Below are 23,534 nucleotides of genomic sequence, written 5' to 3'. Positions count from 1 at the left end.
TTCTGTCTCCTTCCTGTTCACCTTCTACACCACTGACTTCCAGAACAACTCAGAGTCAAGACATCTGCAGAAGTTCTCTGATGACTCTGCAGTGGACGGTGTATAAGGGATGGACGGGAGGAGGAGTCAGTGGTCGGTGTATAAGGGATGGACGGGAGGAGGAGTCAGTGGTCGGTGTATAAGGGATGGACGGGAGGAGGAGTCAGTGGACGGTGTATAAGGGATGGACGGGAGGAGGAGTACAGGGCAGTAGTGGAGGACTTTGTGGAGTGGGCTGGAAGAAATCACCTCCTCCTGAACGTGGCCAAGACCAGAGAGATGGTGGTCGACTTCAGGAGGAAGACGACCGCTCCACAACCGCTGAGAGTTCTGGGAGAGGAGGTGGACATGGTTGAGGAGTACAAGTACCTGGTGTCTCCATGACAACAGACTGAACTGGAAGACCAACATCAACGCTGTCTACAAGAAGGTGATGAGTCGACTCTTTTTCTTGAGGAAACTTCGATCCTTCAATGTGTGCAGCGAGATGTTGGAGATGTTCTACCATCTGTTGTGGCCAGTGAACTGTACTTCTAGTAGTCTGCTGGGGGGGGAGAGGTGGAGGGGGGAGGGGGGGAGGGGGCATTGGAGCCGGAGACACCAACAGACTTAACAAACTGGTGAAGAAGGCCGGCTCCATCATCGGCTACAAACTGGACAGTCTGGAAAAGGTGGTGGAGAGGAGGACGCTGAACAAACTATTATCCATATTGGATAATCCTGTCCACCCTCTCCACCTGCTGCAGGGACAGAGGAGGACGTTCTCCAAAAGACTCCTCCAGCTGCTGTCACAAGGACAGATACAGGAGATCATTCCTGATGCAGGAGATCATTCCAGATACAGGAGATCATTCCAGATACGGGAGATCATTCCTGATACAGGAGATCATTCCAGATACAGGAGATCATTCCAGATACAGGAGATCATTCCTGATACAGGAGATCATTCCAGATACAGGAGATTATTCCTGATACAGGAGATTATTCCTGCCGACTGCAATAAGACTGTACAATAACTCACCTCTGACAAAATCCATCACACAACAATGACACTGTTGACTGTGTTTCTTGGTTGTTTATATATAAATATGTATATATATATATATATATATATATATACTGTACTGTCTATACTGTATATACTGTGCATTTTATATTTAATATTTTTACTGTTATTTTATTGCTTTGTATTGCTTCCTGTATGCTGCTGTAGTGAAAAAAGGTATTAATAAAGTAACTACCTAACCTAACCCTAACCTAACCTCTGTCCTGGCTCCTAAATGGTAGAATGAGTTCCCCAACGACATCAGGACAGCAGAAACTCTGAACATCTTCCACCACAAACTAAAAACACACCTCTTCCTCCTTTACCTTGAACAGTAGAACTTTAGTATCTTAAAATAGAACTTACTGATAGAACTTTGTAGTTTGGCTTTCTGGAAGAAAATTGTATTTTCTTGATTCTTGTTGTTCTGGTTTGAACCCTCGTGGTTGAAATGAACTTATTGTAAGTCGCTTTGGATAAAAGAGTCAGATAAATGTAATGTAATGTAATGTAATATAAAAAGGTTTTTACCCTGAATTAGACGTGAAAGCAGCAGAACAGCTCCGAAGAATGAAATGCGTTCCATCATTGATCAGAGAGGAAGTGAACTCTGACTTCCGCAACTCATGTGGTTTCTATCTGGTGGAGCGGAAACTGTTTTATTCACGTAGTGTCAGTTTGACAAACAGTGAACTTCCAGTGAAGAGGAGAAACAAAATGGACCTTTAATAGTCTTTATTACATCACTTACAGAACCGACTGTTTCCAAACACCATTAATCTTCTAGTTCCATGTTAATATAGAAAATATTACAAACTCTGTTCATGTAAATCAAACTGATCACGTCTCCTCTCAGTCATCTCACGTCCTCCAACAGCTGCTGTTAGTTCGTTTCTTCAGTGTTTAATGTGCAAACCGCGGTTATGACATCATCATGACATCATCATGACATGTGTCAGCGCTTTTAGTCGTGTTAAAACTACATCTGATTCACACACAGTGCAAAAGAACAAATACACACTCACTCACTCACACACACACACACACACACACACACACACACACACACACACACACACACACACACACACACACACACACACACACACACACACACACACACACACACACACACACACACACACTTGTCTCATCAGTGTGTTGTAGAGAAAACACACAACATCACAATATGAGGACACGTTGTTCAGGACCTCCTCTTCCATGTTGGCCTGTGTCCTCATCCTGAGACACGCCCACATCACGCAACACATCCACATCACATCACATACCAACTTCATGTGTTACATGAGAACCAGAACATGTAGAACCACAACAGGTAGAACCAGAACAGGTAGAACCAGAACACGTAGAACCAGAACAAAGAGAACTCCAGCTGTGCTGCTACATCATACAGAGGATTTCTATCGTGCTTCAGTTTTCATGTTCGAGTTCATCGTCACTTTTAACCCATTTTAACAGGAAGTGTAAAAATATGCAGCGCATGTGAAGAGGAAGTGTGTGTGGGGGTGGGGGTGGGGGGTGAACCGCTGAAGCTGTTTTTATTGTAACAGAAACTCATAAATACATGTTTACAGTTACACGCATGTTGGAGGAGGTTTTCTGTTTCCACTGTGTGTGTGGGGGGGTTTCCACCAAACTAACATTTTAGTCTGTGAAGAAATGGAAACTCTCCTCCTGCCCCCCCCCCCCCGCTCTGTTTAGATAGATCTTTGTTTGTTTGTTGTTGTTTGTGTGTGAATAAATAATAAACAACCCCACCTGTGTGTGAATCATCAGTAGAGTCAGTTCGGACGAGTTACACTCAAACATGTCAGATGCGTGTTAACCGTGTCACGTATGAAGTGTTGCTGTCAGTCATCCATGTTTGTTTCCTCTGTGTCCTTCAGATGTTGGTCTCTCTGTCTGTCTCGCTGTCCTTCTGTCTCTCTATCCCTCTGTCTCTGTCTGTCTGTCTGTCTCTCTGTCTGTCTGTCTCTCTGTCCTTCTGTCTCTCTGTCCTTCTGTCTGTCTGTCCCTCTGTCCTTCTGTCTCAGTCTGTCTGTCTGTCTCTCTGTCCTTCTGTCTCTCTCTGTCCTTCTGTCTGTCTCTGTCTCTCTCACTCTGTCTTTCTGTCTCTCTGTCCTTCTGTCTGTCTGTCCCTCTGTCCTTCTGTCTCTCCGTCTCTCTGTCCTTCTGTCTCTCTGTCCCTCTGTCCTTTTGTCTCTCCGTCTGTCTGTCTGTCTCTGTCTCTCTCGCTCTGTCCTTCTGTCTCTCTGTCCCTCTGTCTCTCCGTCTGTCCTTCTGTCTGTCTCTGTCTCTCTGTCTTTCTGTCTCTCCGTCCCTCTCTCTTTCTGTCTCTCTCTCTGTCTGTCCCTCTGTCCCGGTCACACGTTGCTGATGCGAACACTAAGGGGCGTGTCCCGGCCGCGGTCCTCCCCACGCTGCTCCCTGTAGCTCTGCTCCAGACGAATCTTGTCCGGGTCAGAAACTTCAGGAACAGTCCCGACTCCGTTGCTATGGTAGCCGTGCTGGGGGCCGGACGGTTTGAAGATGGGCGTGGTCTTGGTCTTGGCCACTTTGTCGAAGAAGGCGAAGTCGGCCACGTACTTTCCGGACGTGGAGAGGGAGACGACGGGAGGAAACTCGTAGCCCCACAGGATCTCGTCCGGCAGGTAGGAGGTGCGCACCTGGCAGGTGGCGGAGGTCGGCTCCACCGTGGCGCTCATGATCACCAGCAACTCAAAGTCAGCCAGCTCAGGATCGGCCCAGCCGCCCCCTGGTGGAGATGGGAGGAAATGCACATTACAGCAGAGTTTAAAAAGGAGGCAGAGGATGAAGATGAAAGAAGAAACCAGCTCAATGCAACGTTTGTAGTTCTGAGTTCTGTTGTTCTGAACATTTAGTTTGTATGTTTCTGTATGTATGAGAACGTAAAATGATGCGTTCATGTTATTTTAGTACAAATAGTGACGCTGTGTAAAATGTACAAAAAAACTGAAAGTGATGATTTGTAAATCACATAAACTCATATTTAATAGAAAACAGATCAAATACAACATATGACATTTTAAATCTGATGTCAGCAACAGGTCTCTATAAGTTGTTCCAGGATCATGTTCACCACTGAGCTGCATCAACTCTTTTAACAACACTCTGGAAACCTTTGGGAACCAAGGAGACCAGTTTCTGGAGTTTTGAAAGTGAAATGTGGTCCCATTCTTGCCTGACAGAGGATTTCAGCTGCTCAACAGTTCAGGATCTCCTTTGTTGTATTGTTCATGTCCTGATGCTCCAGATGTTTTCAATGATTGACAGGTCTGGACTCCAGGAGGCCAGTTTATCAGCGGACTCTTCTACTAGAGAACCATGCTGTTGGAATACGTGCAGAATGTGGTTGGACGTTGTTCTGCTGAAATAAACAAGACCTTCCCTGAAAGAGACGTTGTCTGGATGGCAGCATATGTTGCTCCAAAACCTGAATATATCATTCAGCATTAATGCTTCCTTCCAGATGTTCAAGCTACCCATGCCATGTGCACTAATGCATCCCTGTACCATCACAGATGCTGGCTTTAGAACTGAGCTGATAACAAGCTGGATGGTCCCTCTCCTCTTCAACCTGGAGGATGCAGCGTCCATGATTTCCAAACAGAATCTCAGATTGTGATCCATCAGACCTCAGGACAGTTGTCCACTTCACCTCAGTCCATCTTCAATGATCTCGGTCCAGAGAAGGCGGCGGTGTTTCTGGATCATGTTTCTATCTGGTTTCTTCTTTGGAGAGTTTTAACATCATTTGTGGATGCAGCGATGAACTGTGTTCACAGACGATGGTTTTACAAGTGTTCCTGAGCCCATGCAGTGATTTCCACTCCAGAATAGTGTGTTTTTAATGCAGTGCTGCCTGAGGGCCCGAAGATCACCACCATCCAATATTGGTTTCCAGCCTTGTTCCTTGTGTTCAGAGATTTCTCCAGATTCTCTGAATCTTTTAATGATATTATGAACCGTAGACGATGAAATCCACTAATTCTTTGTAGTTTTATGTTGAGGAACATTATTCTTAGATTGTTGAACTATTTTCCAACCCAGTCTTTCAGAGTGGTGAACCTCTCCCCATCTTCACTGCTGAGAGACTCCATCATCTCTGAAATCATCTTTTTATAGTCAACCATGTTACTGATCTGTTGCAGTGGTAACCTCATTAGTTGTCAGATGTTCCACCGGATGTTTTTTTTTTCATCTTTACACAACTTTTCCATCTTTTGTTGATCCCGTCACAACTTTTTAAAGATGTGTTGCTGCCATCAAATTCATAAAGAGCCGATATTTTTATGTGATTCAGAAATCATCACATTCTGCTGGTGTTTCAGTTTCTGACCTTTGGCTGCCCAGGCTCTCAGCGGGCTGCTGTCATCCAGGACGTGGTAGAAGGTGAGAGGCAGGATGAGGAAGGGGCTGCCGCTGGAAGTGTCCACTTGAAAAGGAACGTTCTTCTGATCCAGACGCACCGTCTCGCCCTCCTTGGTCAGAGACGTCTGCAGCAGTTTTCCGGTTACCTGCAGGGAACACAGTGCAGCGGTTGCTTCAGATGGTTTTTGTTCCATCTTCTTTCCTCCGTCGCCTCTCGCTCACCTGACAGCCCAGCAGGAGACTCTTGCGCATGTTGGCCACCCGGATCATCAGACACGGCCGGCCCTCGTTGGTCGACACCACGGCGTGCTGGCTGAACTTCACTGTCTCGCCTCGCTTCTTCGGCCGAGCAACCTGATCAGAGATCAATCGATGGATCAGTTCTGGTTTCAGTCTGATCTTCTTTGATAGGATTCATGTCTCAGCGCGGGAACAGATGCACAGAGTTCCAGTTATCTCGGATGAGGGAACACTTCTGCTTTTACTCAAACATGCTTCAGGAAACTTCCGATTCTATTTTATAAACTTCACCCTTATTCTGAAAATCCTGCCCATGCGGCGTCTCTATTCATCTCTGTACAGTTGGAGGCGTTATGTTTGGATTACCTTGGCCAGGAAGGTCCCGGTGATGAAGATTTCCATGAGCATGGTGATGACCAGCTGGACGATGAGGAGAATTATGGCAACCGGACATTCCTCTGTGATGCAGCGGAAGCCGTAGCCGATGGTGGTCTGGGACTCCAGCGAGAAGAGGAAGGCTCCAGTGAGGCTCTGCATCTGCATCACACAGGGGGTGTGGTTGGACGGGGGCTCGAACTCTGGAGGAACACGGAGCAGAAGGAGCTCGTTGTCTTTTACGTCTGTTGGTTATTGTAACGTCTGAACAAGGAAACATTTTCATGGCTGAATATTTATAGTGAAGATCCAAAGAAAATCCTGTTGATATGAACATTACACAACATTTTGAATTGGATTTATAGAGTCGGACTCGGTGGATCAAACACTGGAAACATGAGTGACGTGAGGATCAAGCGGTTTATCGAAGATATGAAATGATTCCGTCTCATCACTCATGTTCACACTACAGATAAACTTCAGGAAACAAACACAATCATCTGTTTTTTGTCCAAACATCTTAAAATATGTCGATCGGTGAAATCATGATCTCTTCGGGGTCGAGTTCAGTTTCTGGACCTTCATGTTTGTGAGCGCCGGCGTCGGCTCGTGTTCAGGAAGTCTCAGTGTGAACTCAGACCAGCAGATGCAGCTCTGCTCGCCACCTTCTTCCTTTTCTAGAACTGGTGGTCGTTAATATCCGCTCGCTGAGTCATTTTCTGCAGGTGACTCATAATGAGCCACAAGTCGGTACTCAGGAGAAGAAGCAAACACGTCTTCTATCGCCTCCCTGTGTTGCATATTGTTCCACTGTTATGCTCTAATTTTAGTAAAGTTGATGATTCAGGATCAGTTTCCATAGAAACGACTTTAGTCTAACGTGAGATGTGAGTTTCATGTAAACTGAGGCTGAAAACACGCGACGCTATAACATACTACATGTGAGTTCTGTTTGTGTCCCCCACCCCACCCCGGAACCTTCCCCACCCCTCTCACCCAGCAGGTCTCCGTGCACCAGCGCCAGCAGGTACCACAGAACCCCAAACAAGAACCAGGTCCCAACAAACGTGGCGGTGAACAGGAAGAACTTGTAGCGCCACTGCATGTCCAGAAACGTGGTCCAGAGGTCACGCATGTACAGAGCCCACCGCCCACTGACGTGCTCAATGCACACGTTGCTACGCCCATCTTTGGATAGGACACGCCTCCTCTTCCTCAGAGTCTCGCCTCCTCCAGATATACCGCCTCCCAGTAAGGGCGTCAAAACATCTGTCTGTGTTTGGGAGTGGCAGACTTTGTGAGGGGAGGAGCTACGAGAGGAAGGGGGTGTGGCCGATGTCATCTGGTGAATAAAAACAACATTAAACAAGTTAAAAACTCATTTGTCTTATTTCTGATTAAGTTGTCATTAATAGGCTCGATTTAGATTTTGGGGAGTTTCTTACTGAGTTTATTGGATAAAAGTTAGAGACGATAAACATTTAAAAACATTTAAAAACAAATCATTTAAAACCATTTAAAACCGTTTAAAAACATCCAATGGTGTTAAATCAAACCTGCGACTGAAAATCTTCAAAACATGACCCGAAATAAAAGAAAACAAGCAGACGAGTTAACGTTGAGCTGCTGCTGTTAATCACAAAGCAGGAAACCAGTTTTAATCATCAAACATGAGTGTTTTGGATTATTTTGGTTAATTTTTCAGATGTTGTGGAGGTTTTTTGTTGCTATGGTTATTGTGATGGAGTTTACAGTAAACACAATCGTGGGGACTCCACTCATGAAGAGTCACATTCTCATCTAATGCTGAGTCATCACTCAGTATTTTCCCTGTGAACAGGAAGCTGGTTCAATCAGGACTTCAGTCCAGAGAAGAAGTCGAACCATCCAGAATGAATAAACACACGTGTGTTTGATTCTCAGTCATGTGACTCAGATCATTATTAAATATTTCTGAATCGAGGCAAACTAACACTTCTTCCACCGTGAACAGACCAGAGTGGTTAAACTGGGCAGCGCAGAGGAACGGCCAATAATCCTGTTAGAGATTAGTGAGACTGAATCAAAATGAGAAGGAAAGTTTAAAGAGAAGAAGAAGAAGTAGAGAAGTTGAAATCCTGCTTACCTTCTTACCTCTGCACAAACTACTTGGTATGTTTCTGAAAATGCACTAAAATATTCTGGCCTTTCTGTCTAAAAACAACAATAAACGAAAGGACAGTTGCTATTAAATAGCACTTTTTTCTTAAGATAAAAGTTGCTTTGTTCCTCTTTTGATTTTATAGTTGGTTCATGGCTGTTTGAGGAGGAACAGATGTTTCCTCACAGGTTTCAACATGTTATCATATTTTTTTGTAAATATGAAGAAATTACCACCACGGCTTCTTTACAGTATACAGCTAACAAAACTAAAGACACAAAACTAAAGACACAAACTAAAGATACAAAACTAAAGATACAAACTAAAGATACAAACTAAAGATACAAAACTAAAGATACAAAACTAAAGATACAAACTAAAGATACAAAACTAGAGATACAAACTAAAGATACAAAACTAAAGATACAAACTAAAGACACAAACTAAAGACACAAACCTAAAGATACAAAACTAAAGATACAAACTAAAGACACAAACTAAAGACACAAACCTAAAGATACAAAACTAAAGACACAAACTAAAGATACAAAACTAAAGATACAAAACTAAAGATACAAACTAAAGATACAAAACTAAAGACACAAACTAAAGATACAAACTAAAGATACAAAACTAAAGACACAAACTAAAGATACAAAACTAAAGATACAAACTAAAGATACAAAACTAAAGATACACAAACTAAAGACACAAAACTAAAGACACAAACTAAAGACACAAAACTAAAGACACAAACTAAAGATACAAAACTAAAGACACAAACTAAAGATACAAAACTAAAGACACAAACTAAAGATACAAAACTAAAGACACAAACTAAAGATACAAACTAAAGATACAAAACTAAAGACACAAACTGAAGATACAAAACTAAAGACACAAACTAAAGATACAAAACTAAAGACACAAACTAAAGACACAAACTAAAGACACAAAATTAAAGATACAAACTAAAGACACAAACTAAAGACACAAAACTAAAGATACAAACTAAAGACACAAACTAAAGACACAAACTAAAGACACAAAACTAAAGATACAAACTAAAGATACAAAACTAAAGACACAAACACTAAAGATACAAAACTAAAGATACAAACTAAAGATATAAAACTAAAGACACAAACTAAAGACACAAAACTAAAGATACAAACTAAAGACACAAAACTAAAGATACAAACTAAAGATACAAAACTAAAGACACAAACTAAAGACACAAACTAAAGATACAAACTAAAGATACAAAACTAAAGATACAAAACTAAAGATACACAAACTAAAGATACAAACTAAAGACACAAAACTAAAGACACAAACTAAAGACACAAACTAAAGACACAAACTAAAGATACAAAACTAAAGATACAAACTAAAGATACAAAACTAAACACACAAACTAAAGATACAAAACTAAAGACACAAACTAAAGATACAAAACTAAAGACACAAACTAAAGACACAAAACTAAAGACACAAACTAAAGATACACAAAACTAAAGACACAAACTAAAGATACAAAACTAAAGACACAAACTAAAGATACAAAACTAAAGACACAAACTAAAGATACAAAACTAAAGACACAAACTAAAGATACAAACTAAAGACACAAAACTAAAGATACAAACTAAAGACACAAACTAAAGATATACAAACTAAAGACACAAACTAAAGACACAAACTACAAACTAAAGACACAAAACTAAAGATACAAAACTAAAGATACAAACTAAAGACAAACTACAAACTAAAGACACAAACTAAAGATACAAAAAAGACTAAAGACACAAAAGATACTAAAGACACAAACTAAAGACAAAACTAAAGACACAAACTACAAAAGATACAAACTAAAGACACAAACTAAAGATACAAACTAAAGACACAAACTAAAGACACTAAAGATACAAACTAAAGACACAAACTAAAGATACACTAAAGATACTAAAGATACAAACTAAAGACACAAACTAAAGATACAAACTAAAGACAAACTAAACTAAAGATAAAGTTACAAAACTAAAGACACAAAACTAAAGATACTAAAGATACAAACTAAAGACACAAAACTAAAGATACAAAACTAAAGACACAAACTAAAACTAAAGACACAAACTAAAGATACAAACTAAAGATACAAAACTAAAGACACAAACTAAAGTTACAAACTAAAGACACAAATTAAAGATACAAAACTAAAGACACAAACTAAAGTTACAAAACTAAAGATACAAAACTAAAGATACAAAACTAAAGACACAAACTAAAGACACAAACTAAAGTTACAAACTAAAGACACAAACTAAAGTTACAAACTAAAGACACAAAACTAAAGATACAAACTAAAGATACAAAACTAAAGACACAAACTAAAGACACAAAACTAAAGATACAAAACTAAAGTTACAAGCTAAAGACACAAAACTAAAGATACAAACTAAAGACACAAACTAAAGATACAAAACTAAAGACACAAACTAAAGACACAAAACTAAAGATACAAACTAAAGATACAAACTAAAGATACAAAACTAAAGACACAAACTAAAGACACAAATTAAAGTTACAAACTAAAGATACAAAACTAAAGATACAAACTAAAGATACAAACTACAGACACAAAACTAAAGACACAAACTAAAGACACAAACTAAAGTTACAAGCTAAAGACACAAAACTAAAGATACAAACTAAAGACACAAACTAAAGATACAAAACTAAAGACACAAACTAAAGACACAAAACTAAAGACACAAACTAAAGACACAGACTAAAGATACAAACTAAAGACACAAAACTAAAGATACAAAACTAAAGACACAAACTAAAGACACAAAACTAAAGGTACCAACTAAAGACACAAAACTAAAGATACAAAACTAAAGATACAAACTGAAGACACAAACTAAAGATACAAAACTAAAGATACAAACTAAAGACACAAACTAAAGATACAAACTAAAGATACAAAACTAAAGACACAAACTAAATACATGGTCCCCAGAGGAGGAGTCCGTTACCTTGGTTACATCCTCACGTTCATCACCTTTCAATCAGTTTAAATTTGTCCAGGACTGAAACATAAAGACTTCATGTCCGTTTCAGCTTCCTGTTTATTAGTAAATAGCAACAGCACATATTAGAAATATTCAGTGTTTATTAGGAATATTCAGTGTATATTAGGAATATTCAGTGTTTATTAGGAATATTCAGTGTATATTAGGAATATTCAGTGTATATTAGGAATATTCAGTGTTTATTAGGAATATTCAGTGTATATTAGGAATATTCAGTGTTTATTAGGAATATTCAGTGTATATTAGGAATATTCAGTGTTTATTCGGAATATTCAGCTGTGGTTATTTTGACAGGGGGCGGTCAGACGGTTTGAACTCTGTTTGTCTTTACGGAGATAAATGAACTGCATTTAATTTAACAGACTCACTTACATCCAACAAACCATGCAGTCCAGAGGAGAGGAGGAAGATGAGGAGGAGGACGAGGATGGGGAGAAGGACGAGGAGGAGGACGAGGAGGATGTGAGAGAAAAGAAAGAATTAACAGAACAAGTGTTCCTCTCAGAGACTCGCTGAGAGACGACCAACCTGAGTTAAAGTACGATCTCTGAAACTCAGATGTTTATCTCGATATGTTTTTTTTTTTTTTTTTTATCTTTCAGTCGATTGGAGGCCTTTCGAGGACAAAGAGGGAACTTGTGAGTGGAAACTGGAGCCGTTCAGGTAAAGGTCGCTTATCTCTTTCTCAGGTGTTTCATAAGGTTCCCTCTGAGGGACTTTCTCACACACATTAAAGCAGCATTTTAAACAGCAACCGAGTCAGTCAAAATTAAGTGGACACCTGTTAAATGATAACTGTGTGTGTTTACTGAGCATCTTCCTTCAGCCTTCACTCCTCTGATGTTCATCAGTGAGGTCCAGTTCTGATGATGTCATCGTGATGGAGGAGGAAGGACTCATCCTTTATAAAAGTACATCAAAATAAACAACTTCATTACAAGCAACACTGCAATCAAAATATGAATATTTAATCTGCATGTAAAAGCTGATATTTTACTGTGAAGCAGCACAGCGATGCACCCGGAGGTCCAACAACCTTCATGAGGAAGTATTCAGAGTTATTGATCAACACGTTAACGTGACCGCTGGTACCTAAACATCTGTGATGTCACCATAGAAACCTGAGGGATGTCATCATGGTCCTGAAACTGGAGCAGAGAAACATCAGACTTTATATCAAACTCTGTAAACGGTCAACAGAGACGCTCGAAATGTTCAGAAAGTCTCCGGCGATGAAGCGATGAGCCGGAGAGGTGTTCTGATGACATCACGTTTCAAGAGGGGGCGGAGCTTCACTGTCTAAGACCGAAGAAGGTGCATCAGGTCAGGAGACACCAGCTGGGTTTTCAGAGTCAGGCTGTCAACACCGAGTTCTGCTGGACCTTCTGAGGGGAACATTCACTGGGAACCACCTGAACTATGTTGCCATGGCAACAGGCTTCTCCAACACGACAACAGGCCGCACACAGCGATCTGAAAATAGGCGAGACACTTGCGTGTTGAAGATTTTATTCCCCAAGAGACAAGGCTGGAAACCAATATTGGATGGTGGTGATCTTCGGGCTCTCAGGCAGCACTGCATTAAAAACACACTATTCTGGAGTGGAAATCACTGCATGGGCTCAGGAACACTTGGCTGTAAGCAGGTGTGGTCATGATTTCCAGAGTTTGATATAAAATCTGATGTTTCTTTGCTCCAGTTTCAGGTCCGTGGCGACATCACAGGTATTCACATACCAGCGGTCACATTAACGTGTTGATCGATAACTGAATACTTTCTGATGAGGTCATTGGAGCGTCATGGTGTCGCGCTCCATTCGCCGGCAGCAGTAACACTTTTGGAACATTTTGAAGTGCAGTAATTAAAAAAATGCTTCTTCATTGACTTCTCTGAGTGTATATTATTATTATTATTACATTATCCAGACTTATAGGACCTCATCCCAACTATAAGCAATGTCCACATACTTTTGGCCACATGGTGCAACTCTAAATATATCCTTGGCGATGAGCCCAGATTATATAACCAATCAGCTTTAATTACATCACACACCGTGATTACGCAAGAGTGAGCCCCTCAAAAGATCCAAAACCACAAAGACACCATTGAAAACTTCCCTCTTTCGACTCTGTAACACACACACACACACACACACACACACACACACACACACACACACACACACACACACGCACACACACACACACACACACACACACACACACACACACACACACGCACACACACACACACACGCACACACACACACACACACACACACACACACACGTGAAACGATGGAAATATTATGACCAACCTCTCCAGTCGGATGTATTCCATCTCCATGGCAACAGCCCAACCTGACTACCGGCCTCAGAGAGCCGCGTCCTCAAAGTGAATGAAAACTTTTTCTTTGGACAAAGCGGCGCTGGATGTGTTCCTGCTCGGCCGCTCGGTTTCTACTCTGCTTCCTTCTCTCCGTACACAGGAACGCTTTGTGGAGCGCTCGCATGAAAGAAACAAAAGACACCATTGACAAAAACCACTGTGTGTGTGTGTGTGTGTGTGTGTGTGTGTGTGTGTGTGTGTGTGTGTGTGTGTGTGTGTGTGTGTGTGTGTGTGTGTGTGTGTGTGTGTGACTGCAATTATTTGCATATTTTAGTGTTTGTGACTGTAGGTGGATGTGTGAGTGTTTTACGTAGTTTAAGTGTTGCTTGAAAAATATATATATTATATACATATATATATATATATATTATATATGTGTACTTGTGTGTTTGTTTTAGTGGTGTTGTGGGGACATAAATCTGTTTACACACTCCCAGTGCGGGGACTTCACCTCCTGTTGAGGACAAAGTCACTGAGACAGGAATCATTCGGGTTTCGTTGGAAAAGTGTTTTAAAGGAACGAAAAGGCTGCGTGTGTGTGTGTGTGTGTGTGTGTGTGTTATTGTGTGTTTGTATGTTATTGTGTGCGTTTGTGTGTTATTATGTTTGTATGTTATTGTGTGTGTGTTTGAGTGTTATTATGTTTGTATGTTATTGTGTGTTATTGTGTGTCTGTGTGTGAGAGATGAATGGAGGGGAAGGGAGTCGATGTGCGACAAAAAGCCTCGTTAGTATTCCTGATTGACGATTAATCTCCTCCGTTTCTCCGGCTGCTCCTCGCTCTCCTCCACCTTCCTCTCCTTCGTTCATTATTATTATTATTATTATTATTATTATTTCGCTTCATCTAAATTAAACACAATCTAAAACACCCAATTCAACACTTCCTAACTGGGTTCTTTGAGGTTCTCCAGCGGCTTCACTGACGTTCTCCGGTTCACGTTCTCCGGTTCACGTTCTCCGGTACCGACTGGAACCGCGAACCTGCTGCTCATCAGAAGGCAGAAACTTGTTAATGCCCAGCAGCATCGAGCTGCAACCAACACAATTAAACATCACCACTGATTTCTTTAGTTTTTCTGAAGCATTTGAATAACTTAGATTTTTCTGCAGCAAACTGCACACTGACAGTAAAAAACTGTTTATGAACCTATTTCTTAAATTATACCTTTAAAAGTGTTTTTCTGTGTTCTCTGTAGAAGTTATAGTCGGTTGCATCCGACGTGAACGTTGAAATGAGTCCAGTGTGATGTCCTGTTAAAATGTCTTCTGATCCTCAGCGAGGACCTGAGGTGGTTTACAGGGACGCTTCAAACTTCAATAAAACGTGGGCAGTTAGAGTTTATCACGAGGAAAATAAACTTAAATCTGTTGTTTTATGACCCAGTTTTTATACATTTCATGTTTTTATGCCATTAATGTGTTTGTTAGAGTTCCTCCACAATAAAAGAAAATATGTGCAGAGCAGCATCGCTGTGACTTCATGTTCATTTCAATTTAGACATTTTTCCTTATTAGAATTTTTTTTTTTTTAAAGAGTTTGAGTTTTTAAAAGCTTTTTACAACTAGTTAAAAGTTTAACAACAATTGAAATTATATTTAAACACCTTAAATCAATCAAATCTGTGACGTCCAATCAGAGCGATGAATCTGAAAGTGTCTTTCCTGGAGGAACAGATGTGATTGATTTCTTCTTCAGGTGTTTCCAGATCTCTCTTACAAACTGCTTTTCTTACCTTGTCGGTGCAGCTTGGTTCTAATTGGCCGATGCAGACAGGAGTTGGGAGCCCGGAGCTTCAGCCTTCAGTCCACATGTCTGCTCTGTTGTCAAGATTGCAGGACACCAACAGGACAGGAAGTTCAGCCGCCTGAACCCCCGAGGAGAGTTACGGAGACGCTCAGCGGCTCCCTGGGCTCCAGTTTCTGACCCGAAGCTCCACCGCCTGAAAGTTCTCCCAAAGAGACGGGCCGGGCTTTATAACAGGCCTCTCTCACTTTCACTCTCACTCTCCCTCCGTCCCTCCGGAGGTCCTGTTGTGTCCTGCTCACGTCTGTGTAATTGCTGTAATAATTGATCAGCACTCACTTCAGAATCAGAAAAACAGAAGGACCACAAATGCATCACAAACAAGAAGAGAAGCCGTAAAGATGCTCCAAATAGGACTTTTTTTCACATTTATCGTAGCATCACTCCCTCACATCTAAAGTAGTGCACAAAAACACACACACACACACACACACACACACACACACACAGTCCTTTCGGGGAGCCACAGAGCCCCCTATTCATGCGGCCTGCCGTGTGTCCAGAGCGTCGGTACGAAGCGTCCTGAGGCTCCAACAGAAGGACGTCCGTGAGGTGAATGCAGCCTCGTTCTGCTCCGGAGACGCTGAGCGAGTGTTATTTCACTGAAAAAGTCACTGAGAGTCTGAAGGATACAAAGTTCAGAGGAGGCCATCTTTACTTTTGTTGTTGTTGTAGTTGGACAGCATTCTGCAGCGTTCTGAAACGTTCTGCAGTGTTCTGAAACATCCTGCAGCGTTCTGAAACGTTCTGTAGCCTTCTGAAAGGTTCTGAAATGTTCTGCAGGGTTCTGAAATGTTCTGTAGCATTCTGAACGGTTCTGAAACGTTCTGCAACGTTCTGAAGCATTCTGAAACGTTCTGTATGTGACCACCAGTACCACAGGGTGGGTTATTTCCGCTTAGAATTTAGATAGAACAACCAGGGATCCACAAGTGACCGAAAACAATGGACTGAGGTAAAGGATTCCCCCAAGATTACAAATGTTTATTTAAACAATTTTAAGAATAGAACAGTAAAATAAAAAGCAATTTATTAAATCAACTAAGTATAAAAACACAATCCAGTGTGCTTTAAAACATAAGCGGAGTGCTACTGGTGACTCGGCCGCAGCTGTAGGCAGTAAAAAGGGGGGAAACAGACTCTGGGACAGGACCCTCACCAGCTCCTGTGCTCCACACACTCACATCAAACTATACAAAATTATAATCAAAAGCATGCAAATACTGAAAGGATGTGTAAGACAAAAAGAAAATACCATCAACCACACAACTGAGAACGTGAGGAGCAGGTGAGAGACCCAGTCACCAGACCCACCACGCTGCTGCACTCCTAAAAGAAAACAGGAAAATCAAACTTGACGCAAATACAATTTTATAGAAAGTAATATTCATGGGGGAAATACCAAACACAGTTTAGTTAAAAGACAGGAAACTAACACCAAAAAATGCAAACACAAAACAGGAACTAAACTAAACTAAACGAACAAAACAAAAACCAAACAAACCAGCAGTGGCTTTCAGTTCTAGCCTGAATGTTGTGCCTCCTCCATCTGGGCAGGCTCACACCTGGTTTGGGCCTCCATGAGGAGCTGGATCTGGGGTGCAAACAAACAGGAGATAACAAATAGCAGCATAACTTTACTTAAAGACTAAAACCTAAGGACACCTACCAGATCACTGTGGATCCTCAATGCAGCACTGACACCAAAGGGACAAGCAGACTGACAGCAGCTCATTCTGTGCAGCTTTTATACTCTGCCTAATGGGTGAACCAGGAAGTAGGAGGTGCCAAGGCCTGCCTGAACCTCCAGTAGCTCAGGAGGGACATTTCCTGACTGGCTATACGTAGCATTCTGAAAGGTTCTGAAACGTTCTGTTGCGTTCTGTAACGTTCTGCAACTTCCTGCAACGTTCTCAAGGTTCTGCAACGTTCTGCAGCGTTCTGAAATGTTCTGTAGCAGCAGGAGAGGAAACAATTTATCGCAGTGGGAAACTGGTCTGAAAACCAAAAGAAAGATAGTCAGCATCACGGAAACACTATCGAGAAGCTGTTTGCAGTTCCCTCTGAGTTCTACGTGTTCTACGAGTTCTGTGTGTTCTGTGTGTTCTACAAGTTTGATGTGTTATACATGTTCCACGTGTTCCGTGTTCTACGTGTTCTGAGTTCTACGTGTTCTATGAGTTCAATGTGTTCCGCGTGTTCCACGTGTTCTACGTGTTCTACATGTTCTGTGTGTTCTACGTGTTCTGCGTGTTCTGTGTGTTCTATGAGTTCTGTGTTTTATGTGTTCTATGTGTTCTGAGTTCTGTGTTCTATGTGTTCTACATGTTCTGTGTGTTCTACGAGTTCTATGTGTTCCACGTGTTCTATGTGTTCTACGAGTTCTGTGTTCCGTGTTTTACATGTTCTATGTGATCTGTGTTCTACGAGTTCTACGTGTCCTACGAGTTCTATGTGTTCTATGTGTTCTACATGTTCTGTGTGTTCTACGTGTTCCATGTGTTCTATGTGTTCTATGTGTTCTACGAGTTCTGTGTTCCGTGTTCTACATGTTCTACGTGATCTGTGTTCTACGAGTTCTACGTGTTCTACAAGTTCGATGTGTTCTACTTGTTCTACGTGTTCTACGAGTTCTGTGTTCTACAAGTTCGATGTGTTCTACTTGTTCTACGTGTTCTACGAGTTCTGTGTTCTGCGAGTTCGATGTGTTCTACAAGTTCTACGTGTTCTATGAGTTCTACATGTTCTGTGTTCTACGAGGTCTATGTGTTCTACGTGTTCCGTGTGTTCTACATGTTCTGTGTTCTACGAGTTCGATGTGTCCTACGTGTTCCACGTGTTCTACGTGTTCTATGTATTCTACGAGTTCGATGTGTTCTACATGTTCAACGTGTTCTACGAGTTCGATGTGTTCTACGTGTTCTGTGTTGTACGAGTTCTACGTGTTCTATGAGTTCGATGTGTTCCGCGTGTTCCACGTGTTCTACGTGTTCTACATGTTCTGTGTGTCCATGTGTTCTACGTGTTCTGTGTGTTCTATGAGTTCTGTGTTTTATGTGTTCTATGTGTTCTGAGTTCTGTGTTCTATGTGTTCTACATGTTCTGTGTGTTCTACGAGTTCTATGTGTTCCACGTGTTCTATGTGTTCTACGAGTTCTGTGTTCCGTGTTTTACATGTTCTATGTGATCTGTGTTCTACGAGTTCTACGTGTCCTACGAGTTCTATGTGTTCTATGTGTTCTACATGTTCTGTGTGTTCTACGTGTTCCATGTGTTCTATGTGTTCTATGTGTTCTACGAGTTCTGTGTTCCGTGTTCTACATGTTCTACGTGATCTGTGTTCTACGAGTTCTACGTGTTCTATTGTTCTACGTGTTCTACGAGTTCTGTGTTCTACAAGTTCGATGTGTTCTACTTGTTCTACGTGTTCTACGAGTTCTGTGTTCTACGAGTTCTGTGTTTCTACGTGTTCTATGAGTTCTACATGTTCTGTGTTCTACGAGGTCTATGTGTTCTACGTGTTCCGTGTGTTCTACATGTTCGGTGTGTTCTACGTGTTCTGTGTTCTACGAGTTCGATGTGTCCTACGTGTTCCACGTGTTCTACGTGTTCTATGTATTCTACGAGTTCGATGTGTTCTACATGTTCAACGTGTTCTACGAGTTCGATGTGTTCTACGTGTTCTGTGTTGTACGAGTTCTACGTGTTCTATGAGTTCGATGTGTTCCGCGTGTTCCACGTGTTCTGCGTGTTCTATGTGTTCTGTGTTCCATGTGTTCTACGAGTTCGATGTGTTCTACGTGTTCTGTGTTCTATGTGTTCTACGAGTTCGATGTGTTCTATGTGTTCTACTTGTTCCACGTGTTCTATGAGTTCTGTGTTCTACGAGTTCTGTGTTCTACGAGTTCTGTGTTCTACGTGTTCTGTGTGTTCTACATTTTTCCTCTTTAGCCACGAAGTCTCACACACTCTGTACACACTGTGTGTGTGTGTGTGTGTGTGTGTGTGTGTGTGTGTGTGTGTGTGTGTGTGTGTGTGTGTGTGTGTGTGTGTGTGTGGGTCAGTCAGTCCTCTTGGCTGCTGTTGGTGGACTTACCTCGGTGTTATTCATCCTTACAAACTCTTTGTGTGTCTCTTTGTGTGTGTGTGTGTCTTTCTTGTGTCTTTGTGTTCACAGTTTCACTTCCTTCCTGTTGGTGTTAAAACAGAGACGAGGTCACAGAGTTCACCGACATCCATCCACCAGTATGTCCACCAGTCTGTCCATCAATCTGGCCACCTGTCATTTTAAAATCTGTAAACCACTGACTGTAAATTCCAGTTCAACCAGCAGGTGGCAGCAGATAACAGAGATTCATTTCTCAGCCAGAGAAGGGCGACTATGTGTGTGTGTGTGTGTGTGTGTGTGTGTGTGTGTGTGTGTGTGTGTGTGTGTGTGTGTGTGTGTGTGTGTGTGTGTGTGTGTGTGTGTGTGTGTGTGTGTTCTGTTCTGTTCAAGGAATACACAAAACAAATAAATCAAATATAAATAACTTTAATGTAAAGTTTTCAAATTTCTTAAGAATATAATTATTACTATTCAATATTTACCTTAAAAGTCCACTAACTCAGTTAGGAGCTCTCAAACATGTCATGGTCTGTCTTCTTCCTGTCTGTAGAGGTCTTTAGTGGTCTGTAGAGGTCTGCAGTGGTCTGTAGTGGTCTGTAGAGGTCAGAAGGAGTCTGTACTGCACTGTAGAGGTCTGTATTGGTCTGTAGTGGTCTGTACTGGTCTGTAGAGGTCTATAGTGGTCTGTAGAGGTCTGTACTGGTCTGTAGTGGTCTGTAGTGGTCTGCAGAGGTCTGTAGTTGTCTGTGGTGGTCTGTAGAGGTCTGTAGAGGTATGAAGGAGTCTGTACTGCGCTGTAGAGGTCTGTAGCGGTCTGTAGAGGTTTGTAGTGGTCTGTACTGGTCTGTACAGGTCTGTAGAGGTCTGTAGTGGTCTGTACTGGTCTGTACTGGTCTGTAGAGGTCTGTAGAGGTTTGTAGTGGTCTGTACTGGTCTGTACAGGTCTGTAGAGGTCTGTAGTGGTCTGTAGTGGTCTGTACTGGTCTGTACAGGTCTGTAGAGGTCTGTGGTGGTCTGTAGAGGCCTGTAGTGGTCTGTAGAGGTCTGTAGAGGTATGTAGAGGTCTGTAGTGGTCTGTACTGGTCTGTGGAGGTCTGTAGAGGTCTGTAATGGTCTGTACTAGTCTGTAGAGGTCTGTAGAGGTCTGTAGTGGTCTGTACTGGTCTGTAGAGGTCTGTAGAGGTCTGTAGTGGTCTGTGGTGGTCTGTCAGATGAAGAACAGACGACCGTGTGAATAGAAAGCAGCAGTTACATCACAACAGTGAACACAGAGAAACACTGCAGATAAAATCTGCGTCTGTTCTCATTGTTTGAAGGATTCCTGAGAAGCTTTCAGTCCTGATGAAGACTCTGATGAAGAGTGTGAACAGAACAGGAAAGATATCAGTGAATGAAGATCAGGACAATAAATCTACTAAACTAACCCTAACCCTCCAGACCAGGCTGATACTGGACCAGCTGTGAAGGAGACTCTGATAACAACCACTGAACAAACATGTTTTTTTATTATGTTGATATTATTATTATTGTTGTTATTACTACTACTACTACTAATAATAATAATAATAATAATATCCGTTATTAAACTGTTGGCTCTCGGTACAGCCTGCAGCCTCTTGGTCTCGTGCAGGTGATTGCATCAGCACCAACAGAAACACCACGACGTTGGAAGGATTGGTGCTGCCTTCATGTACTGTTGGAAAGTATAATGCTGAAGTTAGAAGACATATTCAGAATATTTTGGGAATGTGAATTAGTTTCTGCTGCAGATAATCTGAAGTCACAGCTTCATTTGTAGTTTTGGTACAAAGATGTTAAAACATTTAACAAGTTTGAACATCTGTAAAGTGATTCTGATCCGGGAGGTTCAATAATCAGATTAAAAGTGTTTGAGTTCAGGTGAGATCAGTCTGAAGGTAAAACTCTTTTCTCTCATACACACTTCACAGAGCTCCCTCGTGGCTTCTTCAAAGAACCGCCTCGTGGGAGTTCAGTTAGTCATCATTTCCGTCTTGTGGACTCTTCATCTGCTCTGGTGAAGCTCCTGAACGCAGCACGTGCTCCTGAACGCAGCAGCGGTTGCTGTGACAACCAGAAAATCATGGACGCCGCCTGCGCTTCGACCAATTAGAGCCTCTGCCTGCCTCTGACGTAATGGGAGACGCCGCGGAGGGGCGGGGGTGGTGGGTGAGGGGGTGGAGGGGAGAGAGAGCGACCCGGATACCGCGGACAGACCGACACGGAGCACCGAGTCCTCATCATGTCCTCCGAGTCAGAGATCGTCTCCGGGTGAGTTTGTCTTCTCTTCCACATCAAAAATGAGATTATTTCTACATCCGGGAACTCATCTCAGATAGAATACTGTAACATCTGCTCCGCTGTGATTGGCTGCCTGAATCAGTCAGAGAGACTTCAGGTGGAGCCTCTCTGACCCATCCACACCTGACCCGGTCCATCAGGGCCACACCTGACCCGGTCCATCAGGGCCACACCTGACCCGGTCCATCAGGGCCACACCTGACCCGGTCCATCAGGGCCACACCTGACCCGGTCCATCAGGGCCACACCTGACCCGGTCCATCAGGGCACGGAAAACGGATCCCAATTAAAACTGCGCGCGTCGCGGCGCCTGCAGAAGCGGCTCGGTTCGGTTCATTCTATTTGGAGCACGTCGGAGACGCAGAGCTTCAAACGCGTCCTCTGACGGGACGGAAACCCGCGCGCTGCCCGCCGTGACGTCATGAGAAAACCCACCTACTGGAACAGGATGCTGATTCAGAACCGTGAACACCTCATTACCGGAGAGCGCGAGGCTGCGGCGCAGTGTGTGTGTGTGTGTGTGTGTGTGTGTGTGTGTGTGTGTGTGTGTGTGTGTGTGTGTGTGTGTGTGTGTGTGTGTGTGTGTGTGTGTGTGTGTGTGTGTGTGTGTGTGTGTGTGTGTGTGTGTGTGTGTGTGTGTGTGTGTGTGTGTGTGTGTGTGTGTGTGTGTGTGTGTGTGTGTGTGTGTGTGTGTGTGTGTGTGTGTGTGTGTGTGTGTGTGTGTGTGTGTGTGTGTGAGAGTTTGTGTGTGTGTGTGTGTGTGAGAGTTTGTGTGTGTGTGTGTGTGTGTGTGTGTGTGTGTGTGTGTGTGTGTGTGTGTGTGTGTGTGTGTGTGTGTGTGTGTGTGTGTGTGTGTGTGTGTGAGAGTTTGTGTGTGTGTGTGTGTGTGTGTGTGTGTGTGTGTGTGTGTGTGTGTGTGTGTGTGTGTGTGTGTGTGTGTGTGTGTGTGTGTGTGTGTGTGTGTGTGTGTGTGTGTGTGTGTGTGTGTGTGTGTGTGTGTGTGTGTGTGTGTGTGTGAGAGAGTGTGTGAGAGTGTGTGTGTGAGAGTGTGTGTATGTGTGTGTGTGTGTGTGTGTGTGTGTGTGTGTGTGTGTGTGTGTGTGTGTGTGTGTGTGTGTGTGTGTGTGTGTGTGTGTGTGTGTGTGTGTGTGTGTGTGTGTGTGTGTGTGTGTGTGTGTGTGTGTGTGTGTGTGTGTGATATTTTCAACTTGTTTTTTTCCATTTTGTTTTCTGGTAGAAAAAAAGATCCACGTCATGTTTTAAAAATGTTTTTAATCATTTTTATTCTCCAGGTTTAACAGAACTGATCCTGAGTTGTTTCTTTTAAGACGTGGAGAACGATGTTTTTTTTAATAACCTACAAAATGATGTGAAATGAAACAGACTTTTCCGTCTGTAACTGCTGATGAGTCAGAACCAGGTTTTGTTTCTGGGTTTCACAGATGATGAATCTGAGGTTTGAATTGTGAAATGGAAATTATTTAATCACGACAACAGAATTTGAGGCAGAATTGAAACCAGTGAGAACCGGAACCGGTTCCACAGTTTGGACCGTCAGGGT

At 42.3% G+C, this 23,534-nt stretch overlaps 3 protein-coding genes and 1 long non-coding RNA gene across 7 annotated transcripts in view; 2 read left to right on the top strand and 2 right to left on the bottom strand.

Annotated features, from left to right (window-relative positions):
• Positions 1-3,263: 3,263 nt before the first annotated feature.
• On the bottom strand, positions 3,264-15,901 carry LOC138626881 (ATP-sensitive inward rectifier potassium channel 10-like). 4 transcript variants are annotated; one of them, XM_069708848.1, is made up of 7 exons: positions 15,476-15,901; positions 13,669-13,856; positions 7,109-7,422; positions 6,104-6,315; positions 5,720-5,851; positions 5,466-5,643; positions 3,264-3,860 (listed from the first exon to the last, which is right to left on the bottom strand). In XM_069708848.1, exons 2-7 carry the CDS (start codon positions 13,695-13,697, stop codon positions 3,469-3,471), a joined length of 1,257 nt encoding a protein of 418 aa, XP_069564949.1. In that variant the 5' UTR covers positions 13,698-13,856; positions 15,476-15,901; the 3' UTR covers positions 3,264-3,468. The 4 variants fall into 4 exon arrangements, with proteins under 4 accessions (XP_069564949.1, XP_069564946.1, XP_069564947.1 ...); XM_069708845.1 differs by lacking the exon at positions 13,669-13,856 and having other exon boundaries at positions 7,109-7,454; positions 15,476-15,899; XM_069708846.1 differs by lacking the exon at positions 15,476-15,901 and having other exon boundaries at positions 7,109-7,454.
• A 1,080-nt stretch (positions 15,902-16,981) lies between these two features.
• Positions 16,982-17,267, bottom strand: LOC138626932 (uncharacterized). The gene is made up of 3 exons (XR_011311338.1): positions 17,216-17,267; positions 17,051-17,140; positions 16,982-17,020 (listed from the first exon to the last, which is right to left on the bottom strand). It is a non-coding gene; the product is annotated as an uncharacterized lncRNA (long non-coding RNA).
• Positions 17,268-17,307: 40 nt separating this feature from the next.
• On the top strand, positions 17,308-19,497 carry LOC138626942 (ATP synthase subunit a-like). The gene is made up of 10 exons (XM_069708959.1): positions 17,308-17,355; positions 17,710-17,934; positions 17,977-18,081; positions 18,124-18,192; positions 18,359-18,475; positions 18,590-18,706; positions 18,749-18,853; positions 18,947-19,039; positions 19,120-19,236; positions 19,375-19,497. The coding sequence occupies exons 1-10, from the start codon at positions 17,308-17,310 to the stop codon at positions 19,495-19,497; spliced, it is 1,119 nt and encodes a 372-aa protein (XP_069565060.1).
• A 2,353-nt stretch (positions 19,498-21,850) lies between these two features.
• Positions 21,851-23,534, top strand: part of pnp5b (purine nucleoside phosphorylase 5b) — a 7,732-nt gene continuing 6,048 nt past the window's right edge. Inside the window, exon 1 of the mRNA XM_069708849.1 lies at positions 21,851-21,943. Coding sequence (XP_069564950.1) covers positions 21,915-21,943 — 29 coding nt within the window. The 5' untranslated portion in view covers positions 21,851-21,914. The remainder of the gene's footprint in view (positions 21,944-23,534) is intronic.

The sequence above is a fragment of the Brachyistius frenatus genome, unplaced genomic scaffold (genome assembly GCF_029030835.1).
Source record: "Brachyistius frenatus isolate BFR_SWC_R1_liver_20210118 unplaced genomic scaffold, ASM2903083v1 Contig_79, whole genome shotgun sequence".
In the NCBI taxonomy this organism is placed as follows: Eukaryota; Metazoa; Chordata; class Actinopteri; family Embiotocidae; genus Brachyistius; species Brachyistius frenatus.
This window is presented reverse-complemented; position numbering and strand designations above follow the sequence as displayed.